This window comes from Rattus norvegicus, chromosome 5 (genome assembly GCF_021556685.1).
Source record: "Rattus norvegicus strain SHRSP/BbbUtx chromosome 5, alternate assembly SHRSP_T2T, whole genome shotgun sequence".
NCBI classification, from domain to species: domain Eukaryota; kingdom Metazoa; phylum Chordata; class Mammalia; order Rodentia; family Muridae; genus Rattus; species Rattus norvegicus.
This window is the reverse complement of record NC_141538.1, coordinates 20,753,342-20,765,229: the sequence shown is the minus strand read 5'-3', so window position 1 is coordinate 20,765,229 and position 11,888 is coordinate 20,753,342. Positions and strand designations below refer to the sequence as shown.

The following is an 11,888-nucleotide window of genomic DNA, read 5'->3' as shown; positions in this document are numbered from 1 at the left end:
CCAGGCAGCTTTCTTGCAGCAGAAAATTTGGTCTTACCTGTGTTCCTGAGGCTCAGGTTTGCTCGTGGGGTGCTGCCCAGGGGCTCTCTGCAGCGGCAGCAACCAGGAAGACCTGTGCCGCCCCTTCCGGGAGCTTCAGTGCACCAGGGTTCCAGATGGTCTTTGGCTTTTTCCTCTGGCGTCCGAGATGTGTGTGCAGGGAGCAGTCTCTTCTGGTTTCCCAGGCTTGTCTGCCTCTCTGAAGGTTTAGCTCTCCCTCCCACGGGATTTGGGTGCAGAGAACTGTTTATCCGGTCTGTTTCCTTCAGGGTCTGGCAGTGTCTCTGGCAGGGGTCCTGCCGCTCCTGGGCCCTCCCCCACGGGAGCCCAGAGGCCTTATACAGTTTCCTCTTGGGCCAGGGATGTGGGCAGGGGTGAGCAGAGTTGGTGGTCTCTTCCGCTCTGCAGCCTCAGGAGTGCCCACCTGACCAGGCGGTTGGGTCTCTCTCTCACCTGGTCTGGGAGCAGAGAGCTGCTGCGGGCCGGGATCAAGATTTACATTTTTTATCCCTGGAGACATCAATGCGTGGAACACAGCCTTAAAGTCACCTTTCCAGTTTCTGAGTACAAGGTGTAACATTTCTGTATCACAACTACTTCCATTTTCTCTTTGTCCCCCTGTCCACGCCTGCCTTTAAAAATTTCAAAAGTCACCGGCATCTTTCCTTACGAAACTTTACATTTTACAATGTTTTGTTCCACATTTTGGTATATTTTTCATTGTAAAACTGGATAAATGGAGTGAACAAAAAAAAAAAAAATGCCAAGGCCCGAGTTCTTGGCTAACTTGAAATGTCATAAACAAAACAAATTGCTCCATAAATTCATCCTAATTGAAATGTTCAGGATATAGACAGAATATAGCCAGACTCTGCCATAATGTACTATAAAGCCTTAGTCTAATTTCAAAAAGAATCTCTGTTCACTACCTTGAAACTTTATGAGGCTGGCCTTCCATCCTGACCTTTGGCCTGTGAACCTCTGATTCTGATAATGTATAGCTCCTTTACTCCACAGCTAAAAAGTTTGCTATAGTCTTCCCTCAAAACCAGCTCTGAAATCTTATGAACAAGATGGTCAGGCTTATCAATCTAATAACCTCATTCCTTGGTACCAATTTTTGTATTAGCTACTGTCCTAGTTTGCTTTACTGTTTCTGTGATGAACACAATGGACACATGTGATTTGAGGAGGAAAGGGTGTATTTCAGCTTATAACTTCAAGATCCTAATCTGTTTCTGAAGGAAGTGAGAGCAAGAACTCCAGACCTGGACTTGCAGCAGACACCATGGTGGAACATGCTCACTGGCTTGTCATCAGGCTCTGGTTCATTTACCTTTTTTATACAGCCTAGGTTTGTCTCTTATGGTTTGTACCATGGTGGGCTGGGCCCTTCTATATCATTTACTAATCAAGAAAATGCCTCTACAGACACTTCCTCAATCCAATCTGATGGATGCAGTTCTTTTATCGAATTTCCCTCTTCCTAGGTGTGTTTTAGTTTGTATCAAACTGGCAAGCTGAGGGTAACTATGACAATTATTTTCTGTCTATCTAACAAAATCATCTCACAAAGTAACTTAAAAGAAGGATTTATTTTGGAACTTGAGATGGTACAGTCTGCCATGGTGAAGAAGGCATGGAAGAGTTCGGCGTAGCAGAAGGTTACAGTTGAGATTTCTTGTAAATCAGTGAACCAGGAAGCAGTGAGCGTGGACTGAGCTAGGCTTTAACACTCAGTGCCTGCCTTCTAGTGAGCCACGTCCTTCTGCTGGGATTGTAACACCTATAGGTTCCACAACTCCAAAATGCACTCTCAGCTAGAGGCCAAGTCTTCAAACAAGTAAACCTGCAGGAGATGTTTCACATTCAAATCATAGTGATCATTGACAAAATGCTTTCAACGTTACAGACATAATTATGGTTGCCTGTTTAGAACTATTACTCTTCATTGTTCACATGTGCTCTCTAATTCTTGGAAGTAATGTATACATTTTCAATTTAGAATTCCAGCTCAAGCCTTTTATTATTTAAAATTTATAATTTGTCACAGACATATTAAATCCCTTAAGATTACAAAAAGTTCCCAAAACATTGGTGAAATTAAGCCTAGAGTATATACATGCACAATATTTTCTTATAAAATAATAATAAATAAAACATAACCTGAAGTACAATTTCTAATATCAATAAATTCAAGTGCTAGTCTTAATGAAGACTTTGTCTTTCAGTAGAAAATTTAATGAATACAATCTTAAGAAAATTAATATCAGCATGAACCTTGCCTAGTTGCAAATTATTAAAGAACATATGCATAAGTCTTTAAGATATAGAGATTTATTAACCTGTTATGCATATTAATAATTAGAATTATCCATTTGATCAAGATGCACATTAAAATATAAGCATATTAGTAACATGATTTCTGGTTGATCTGAAGAGGACCTGATAGAAAGCTAAGCAAAAAGGACTTATATAAAGATTTTTAATCCAATATAAAAGCATAATTAATAAATATAATTACTTCAGAGTGGGTAAGATGACAGAGTAGTAATTTCTTAAGCATATTCTGTAAATGAGACCAGCCAGGGTAAAGAAAGCTAACTAATTCCAAAAAGACAAATGGAGAGAAATCATAGAAAAGCATGAAAGAGGTGACAAGATAGTTAAGTACGACAAAGAAATAAAAAGTTAATGTAAAAATGTAGGAAATAGTCCCCAGTTCCAGTTTAAAGTCCCTGTGGGAGTTTAAGAGAATGAAGTAAGACAGAATCCATGACATCAAATTGGCACTACTGACAACAGGATAACCCCACAAGTGTCACATGAGTATAACAAACCTTATTCAGTAGAGAATTTGGTATAATAATTACTCCCTCTACATGGTGATCATGATTTTAAATCAGCTATGTCACTGCGGATAGACTGAAGTCCTGTGTACCTGAGTACTGTCTTAGGGGAGGGGCTATTGCTTGAGATTATTTTACTCTGGAGACCTGAAAAAAGGGAGCACTTGCAAGGGAGCAAGCACAGAACACCTTGCCACAAGGCCTATGTGGAAGATGACCAACATGTTGATGATTAGGGTCACAATTAGAAATTCTCAGAACTCTGCAGTGTTAGTGAGCCCCAGTAATGGACACAGGGTTGATGGCTTTGTTCTCTGATGTAAGTGGTAAAACTCCATCTCCTTTATGATTACAGCAGAGGTTAACATCTCTAAGCTCACCATCAGAAATTCCACAGCTTCCAGAACTGTGTCCCTGCCAAAAATTGTCTATTGTTGGATGAAAAGGGGGGACTTGAGCCCCACATCCCATGTACCCTTCAATGTTACCTCCCACTATTTAAAAAAATTGTGGGATGAAGCTGTGAAACAAGTGGGTCAAGAAATGGGTGCCAATATACAAAAGAAGAAAAGCCTACATCCTACACTGAAATGGCTGAAATGTCAGACAGTAAAATTTCTAGTTTAAAAATTACTCCTAACATCAAAGAAAATAACAAAGAAAGAAAGAAAGAAAGAAAGAAAGAAAGGAGGGAGGGAGGGAGGGAGGGAGGGAGGGAGGGAAGGAAGGAAGGAAGGAAGGAAGGAAGGAAGGAAGGAAGGAAGGAAGGAAGAAAACAAAAACCAAATCAAAACAAACCAAAAATTATAGTCTTTTAAATAAATAGGTGGTGGGTAAACTGATGTCCACATTTCAAAGGATGAACTTATGTACCTAGCTCTCACCCTGTAAATAATCTATTCAAAATGGAATAAAGTCATTAATGCAAGACAAAACTTTACAGCTACTAGAGAGAAAACACTTAGGTCATAAGGCTAGGAAAGTCTTTCTGAGAATCAGAATCCCAGATCCTAGAAAATAATATCAGGACTTGAAGAATGAGAGTGCATAAAATTAAAAAGCTTTTGTACAGCAAAGGAAGAATCAGTACATTGAAGCCTACATAGAATGAAAAAGCTCACTACAGTCTTCATGTGGTAAGGCATTAATGTCTAGAGTACAAATAAAACTCTAAAAGTAAGTGCTAATAGAACAATTAGCTCCCACAGTAGGTGAACAACTGAACTCAACAGAAAGTTTTCAAATTATGGCGTACAAGTAACTAGTATATGGGGGTGAGGGGAGGTTTGACAAACTTGGCCATAAAGTCTAGCAAAATCAAACTGTACCATCATCATATCTCAAACCTGTTAGAATGGCTATCAGCAACAACAAATAAAGCAAAACAAAACAATTTTGCATAAATGTGTGAAAGGGAACCTTATATACTCTTACTGTGAATACTAACTAGCTTAATTCTCACTTATGGAGAATTCTTACAACCTAAAATTAGAAGGAACAGAGAATTTTCCTATGCCACCCTTAGGTTTGTACCCAGATGAAACAAAGACTGCACAAAATCGAGATGCTCGAACATCCTATTGTCCTGCAGCCGTGCTCACAACAACTGAGTCATGAAACTAGCCTAGAACAAAGAAGATGTGGGGTACACACATAATGGGGCTCTCCTAACCTGTAAGGAAGAATGAAATCATGTCATTTATAGGAGAGTTCTTAGAATATGAGACAATCAAATTAAAGGAAAGGGCCAGATTTGGAAAGACAATTTCTGCTTGTTTTCTTCTCATATGCAGAATACATTTAAAATGAACAAAACTCATGAATGCCAGAAGGAAATTGGAGACAAAAGAAGGTAAGGGATGGATATAATCAAGAATGTCATGAGGAAATCAATTATTTTTTATAAATAACACGTACTAATAATATTTTAGAAACATAAAAAAACATTTTGAAGTGATTGCTTCTCATAATAGGAGGAGCAGAATTTGTTCTTGTCAGCTTTTTAGAAGTATTTCGAATTTTATGGATTTTTTCTTGAACTCATTTAAAGTATTTCTAATCAGTTGTTTAAACTTAATAGTAATGTGCCATAAAATGTGCAAAGCAGAAAATCTGGAAATATTAAGAAATTATTCTAGAGGATTAGAAGATGAAAAATACATTTACCATTTGCTTCCTCTTGTATTTTAGATGGGTGATTGGTTTGCATTTCTGTAAAAGTAAAAGTGAGGGGAAATTAATATTCTCTCTGGTTGATGGCATTGTAAGCGAGAAGGACAACAAGGAGTATGAATTTAACTGCTTAACAGTGACCGATTCACCAGCTGATTCCTTCTGCTAGGTAGGGTAAGCAGCATCAGCAAGACACACTTCCATGTATCTGTATTTCCTCTGGAGGCGATAGCTATCCATGTCACACTAGCAATGGGGACATTCTGGGACATCATGGGAGGTCATCTTCTATGATGTACAATTGTAACAAGATCATCTTCTACCTTCTTCCACTGAGAGTTGCCTTAATCCTCACCTTGACAATAAAGTTCAATCTCCGAATGCATTAAGCCTTGGGACATGAAGGGAATCCACCTGAAGAAAATGAAAAACAGAAGAAAATAAGGAAATCCACTTTCTTGGGTTTTTTTTTACCTTCTAGACATTGTCCCCCTCTCAATCCCCCATCCAGCATCCCATTGCTCCTCCCCCTTGCCTGTGAGAGGGTGGTCCCCAATCCAGCAGGCCTCTCCCTTCCCTGAGACGTCAAGTCTCTCTAGGATTAGTGCATCTTCTCCCACTGAGGCCAGACAAGCAGACCTTTGCTATATATGTGTAGGGGTGGGGGTGGGGGGTCTCAGACCAGCCTGTATATGCTGCCTGGTTGGTGGCTCAATCTCTGAGACCTGTAGTTCTTTTAGACAGGACTAGCCCAGCTAGTGTATGCTGCCTCCTGGTTGGTGGCTCAATGTCTGAGAGATCTCAGGTGTCCAGGTTAGTTGAGATGCTGATCTTTCTTGGTTGGTAGATCCTCTCCCCTCTTCCCTTCCTCCTCCCTTCACATGGCTTGACTTAAGGTCATATTCACTCTAGACTCTCCCAGATGACTGTCTGTCTCTGCCTGTGCTCTCCCTTTTATCTAAATAAATCTTTCCCTTCACCATTCCTAAGAGCAGTCAGGTTCTTCCTTTTTTATTTCTTCTTTTCACTCACTCCTTGTTGTGTGATAGCTGAAGCTCATAGAATAAAATGTCCCTGAACTTCTCAGCTTCAATTTCTAGCTCCCAGTGAAAACATAGGAGCTGCAGCAAGCTGTAATGGGTCAAACCGGAACCCACTCATTGCCTGGAGAAACTCTTCACAGAAAAATGAAATGTCACCATTTTAATCTTTCCTCTGCAGAAGTCTGTCTTGTTGTCATATGCCCTGATGTAAAATCTTCCCTTTGATGACTAAATTATATTAACCTTAAAACTCATTGAAGCTATAACTACCTTGGAGAATATACATAAACTAATAGTGTATGCTAGCAGCTCCCCCAAAAATTAACCAAATTTCTGAGTCACAAGCTTTCTGCTGCAGAAAAATGTCAAAAACCACTCTGACCAGGACCAGCAGGTCATTCTTCAGTGTCAGGATCCTAAGGAAGAGGACCAGGATATCAGAAATAAAGAAGGTAGGAAAATTGTCTCAGGAAGTCTTTCATAAGCTCTGTCTTTTTTTTTTTTTAATCTTTATTTACTTGAGTATTTCTTATTTACATTTCGATTGTTATTCCCCTTCCTGGTTTCCGGGCCAACATCCCCCTAACCCCCCCTCCCCTTCTATATGGGCGTTCCCCTCCCCATCCTACCCCCATTACCGCCCTCCCCCCAACAATCACGTTCACTGGGGGTTCAGTCTTGGCAGGACCAAGGGCTTCCCCTTCCACTGGTCCTCTTACTAGGCATAAGCTCTGTCTTAATGTCAAACAAGTTTATTAAGAATCACAGAATCTGCTGTAGAAGTGGCTCAGCAGTTAAGAGCACTGGCTGTTCTTCCATAGGCTCTGAGTTTAACTCCAACAACCATATAGAGGCTCACACCCTCCTATGGCACTCAGATGCACATGCTGATAGAGCACTCATATACATAAAAATGAATACATCTTTAAAAAAGTCAATAATCATAAAAATTACAGAATCTTATATATACTTTTGCAGAGGGAAATGAAATAGAGTCAGGATAAAACTATCATACAATGGGAGCAAGTTAGTCAAAACTAATTAAACAATGTTGCACTAAGAGAATGTAGGATATTTCATGTGACTCAGATAAAACACGATAGTGATAAAAGTTGGTTTCTCACTATCTAAAGCTGCAGTTCCCGTCCCAAGGTCCTACCCCTGGGTCATTATTGACTCAGGTGAACATTCTTGATTTAAGACAAGGAACTGGATTTCTCTAAACACCAGGACCTCAGGAAAGCCTTGGATCAGCCTGCATCCCAATACTAGACTCAGAAAATCAACTTTTCTTTACTGATTTCTTGGGGGTTAGTTTTGCTGACTAATTCACAGAGTGATTTGTTGACTAGCTCATGAATGATCTGCCTCATTCATAAAACTGTTGTCAACCTGAAACGAAAAAGCCATTGGAAGGATTTCATGTGCTATAAAGTAGTACAGAAATGTCATGATTGTGCCCACCCAAAACCACAGTTACTGCTACCCTATTTTCAAATGAACATCCATTTTTCTTCCTGTCTACTCAGTGAAGACCTAGAAAGTTTGATAAATACCGGGGCTATCAGAGCAGCCAAAATATGGATTCTGACCTGGGCTCCAACTATCAGAGAAATATAAAAATAATATGCATGATAAAACATGGTAAATGTGACAGTAAGTACATCAGCAATATCTAGTCTCCTTTCCTCCTTACAGTAAAGAATAAGGCCAACCCTGAGTACCAGACATGAAAGGTAAGTAAAAATGAGCCAAAATATTTCAACAAAGAATCAACACTGAACTGAAGGCTGAATAGTAAGCAGTTGCCTTATAGGCACTGGAGAGAGCAGGAATGGCCACAGAGTGAGACGTGGACAGTAGCAAAAAGCAAATGATGGGCTGGATTCATGTAACTGGGCATGTAGTGAAAGCTGTAATCCCAGAATTCAATTCAGCAGATACACAGTACATGCAAGGCCAGGACCATATGGGGCCTTCTTTCTTAAAGCGCACGCGCGCACACACACACACACATACAAAAACACATACACACACACACACACACACACACACACACGCACACACACACACACACATGCACACAGACATACAAAAACACACACACAAACACATACAAACACACACACACACACACACACACACACACACACAAAAACGGGGGAAGGGAGAGATAGGATAGGACTTTTAACTCCCTAAACCTTAGTTTCTGCATCATAAGGAAAATAATATACTTATAAAATGGTAAAATGGGATTAAACACATATTAATTAACCATGATAACAGAAAGTGATAAATAAATAAGAAATGTTAGTTATTGCTCTTGAGTCTCATTGCCAAGTGCAGTACTACATTCTTAGCAAATGTACTCAGGGTGATTGTGAGTAAAGTAACAGAAACACATCCTTTCTCAAGACAGACTTTGAAGAGGTGGACCTTGTGTTTTGATGTTGGCACCACAGTGAGAAATCTGGATTAGTCAACCAGATAGTCTTTCATAAGATCTTGGCCTAATAGATCTAGAAACTGTAATCAAATTTACCTCACAAAGAAGCTACACAGTATTGCTGAGGCTGGTTGAAAATATGAGACCAAACTGAAGCTGTGACTCAACAATAGGGAACAAGACACCATCCAATCAAAGAAAGGCAGAAAGAATACTATTCAGTGTCTGATTCCAGCATGGACCCTACAGTCAGTCTGCCTGTCAATCTCTCTCTGTTTTACCTTACCACCAATTCTTCCCTCCAGATCTGCTCATGAAGACAGCGGAGCAGACTATAGTGCTCTAATGATCCGTCTGCAGTGCACACCTCTCTTTTTCATGTGTGCTTCTGCATACAGCCAAGTCCCTCTATTCTTTCAGATGTATCCTTCTGCAGACCTGTCTGGGCATGCTGCTAAAACCCTCAGTGCAAACTTTGGTTTATACTTAAAACAGTTAAAAGTTAACTAACTAGGATTTGGAGTTAAGATTTCTGTATTAGGTCAAGAAGGTTTTTCAAACCTACAAACAGGAGGCTGGAGAACTGGGCTTTGAGGAAAGGATGGAAAGGGAGTAGAATACAAGCTGATCTCCTGAAGTTTGCTTCCCCAGGTTACTGCACACATGATCTGTAGAGGGCCGCTTTAACATTCACCACCACAAGATGGCGCTGGCTTCCACTGCGCCTCCTTCCGCCATTACAAGATGGCGCTGGCCTCCGCCGCGCCAGCCGACTTCCTTTCAGGAAGTTAACCGTGTGAGCATGTGCAAGAGTGCCTTCGTGCCAGGTCTTTGCCCACTCCCGGGCGTGCCTTATGAGATCATGGGTAAGCAACCAATCAGGTGTGGATGCGCCGCGCTAGGGTGTATATAAGCCACGCCATGCGGGCACGCGGGGCTTCTCCTTAAGACTGAATAAAAGTTTTGGCTGTAGCAAGGATCCGTATGTCCCCGCGTGTTTTCTTGCTGGCGAGATCGCGCGAGGGACAATGATCCACACACAAGCAAGTGAATATATATCACCCCAATTACTAGTAAGGACTTTTTCACTGGTGTCAATGAAAATTCAAACTAAAGATCATGATGAGAATAGAAAAGATTTGGGTGACACTACCAAAAACACATGAGCTGCTATTACTGGACTCTTCACTGCTTCAACCATCCTCCTCTCCTTACCTATTCAGTAAGTGACCTCTCTCTGGCTCCTGGAGCCAATGAGGCCTCCAAGGTATCAATCACCTGGAACTCTGTCTGGCTTCTGAACCTTGGAATGCCCACCACATAGACATCTGCCTACTATGTCTGCCAGGGCCCTACCACATGGGCAACTCTCTATCTACTAAGCCTGTAGCTTCTTTATGCTTTCCTAGCCTCTAACATAATGGATGGGTGGGGTCCTGCTTGTTCCTCCTTGTCCTTCATGGATACACTGTTCTACATCCCTCAGCTCCCTCCTGGAATCTATTGGAACCCTCCCTATAGTGTAGTTTTTTTTTCAACCCATCCTCTTTTTCTAATCAGACTCAATTCCTACCTCTATGAAAGCCTTGCTGTCTTACTATAAACAGTTTGGCCTCAGTACAGCTCAGTGGCCAAGAATGGCACACTTGAGTTCTAATTTCTTGTAGATTATAACAACTTCTCCCACTGCATGAGCGAATGATCCCAAAGTCTCTCTCTCTCTTTTTTTTTTTTTTTTTTCCGGAGCTGGGGACCAAACCCAGGGCCTTGCGCTTGCTAGGCAAGTGCTCTACCACTGAGCTAAATCCCCAACCCCCCAAAGTCTCTTATCTCTAAGATTTTACAACTTTCTACCCTTAAATCTTTTATCTCTACAATTTCTCTGTGCTCTGCTCTAAGAAGTCTTTTAATATTATTGTGTGAATACTCTTTATCTCAGAGTTTGTAGGTATCTGTTAGTAAGGTTAAAAATAATCTGTAAACTTTATAACAGAGAGCTTAAAACTTGTAACCAAAAGGTGAATCTTAATTTGTCATATGTGACTCATCTCTTCTTTAGAAAAATAGGTTTCCTTATTGTATATGCAATTTGGACTGGACTCTTGTTTAAAAATAGATCCACTAGGAAAACAGATATTGTAAAGAGCGACCATGTGACTTGCCTCCATTCTGGTTGATGACCTCATCAAGATGGAAGCAGCATTGTGACTAGTAGCCATCTTGATTGATGTTAAGGGGTACATGCTTTGAAACTCTACTACCAGCTGGGCACGCCTGTAGTCCCAGCTACTCCAGAGGCTCAGACGGGAGGATTGCTTGAGTCCAGGAGTTCGAGGCTGTGGTGGGTATCTGCACTAAGTTTGGAATCAATATGGTGACTTCCCGGGAGCGGGGAAACACCAGGTTGCCAAGGGGTGAACTGGCCCTGGTCAGAAACTTCACCACCATCTTGGTTAAGATGAAAGTGTGATTTAAAGCAACTAAAGCACCAATTACAAAACTTCTTAGCCCTACTGAGACCTCTGCTTATGATCATATCCATGTTTAGACTAAGGGGACAATAACAAAATATCTTGGGTTAAGATGGACTTATATGATTAAATATAATCAAGATTTAAAAATTCCTAAGGTTATAAAGGCTTACTCAATGTAACAGAAATTGACTTAGACATTTATGACTAACCACTTTGTGTCTTTGCCAACTCTATTTAATTCCAGAATAAATATCTAAGGCTTATTCAGTTTACCAAAATCTGTCTTAAAGATATATGTCTAAAGTTTTATTTTTGATGCTGAAAGATCTTCAACTCAAAAATTTTAAGACCCAAACTTAATAGGGATAAAACCATAAAATCTTAATCTAACAAAAGTTACTAACATGTAAACTGTTAAAAATAATTAAAATATGCAATTTAATGCTTGGTCACCTTATAAACGGTCAATGTTTTTATGTTCTCAGAGCTGTGCCCATAGCCATTCTAAGTATAGATATAATTCATTTAATGTCAAGTTTTATTTAGCCTCCTATGTTTTGTCAAGGTTAAGCCTAACACAAGTAACAACCAAAAAAAGTACAGTTTATTTAATACTTTATAGTAATACATGCATACTTAATAGATAATAGTCTGTAAACTCTTCAGAGATTTGCTGAATATAGCATTTAAAATGTTTAATGAAAAATCTCCATGCTAGACAGAAATGCCAGCTCGTAGAATTGACCATAAAGTCTCCAAGGGAGATGTCACCTGGATTGTGATAACACTGTCCAGTGGGAAAAGAACTGTCCCATGCCTTGCCAGCTACCAAGGCACTATTCAAACTCAAGAAACTTTTTGTTGG

The 11,888-nt window shown here is 40.2% G+C and overlaps 1 protein-coding gene across 8 annotated transcripts in view; it reads right to left on the bottom strand.

Annotated features, from left to right (window-relative positions):
• Nucleotides 1-1,615: 1,615 nt before the first annotated feature.
• Rp1 (RP1, axonemal microtubule associated) overlaps nt 1,616-11,888 on the bottom strand; it is a 362,732-nt gene continuing 352,459 nt past the window's right edge. For 7 of the 8 annotated variants that reach the window (XM_087551018.1, XM_087551019.1, XM_087551021.1 and 4 more), the window contains 3 exons: nt 5,416-5,474; nt 5,055-5,099; nt 1,616-1,888 (listed from right to left, as the gene is read on the bottom strand). In XM_087551018.1, coding sequence (XP_087407144.1) covers nt 1,875-1,888; nt 5,055-5,099; nt 5,416-5,474 — 118 coding nt within the window. In that variant the 3' untranslated portion in view covers nt 1,616-1,874. Of the gene's footprint in view, nt 1,889-5,054; nt 5,100-5,404; nt 5,475-11,888 lie in introns of those variants that run through there. The other variant, XM_087551023.1, reaches the window with a different exon arrangement.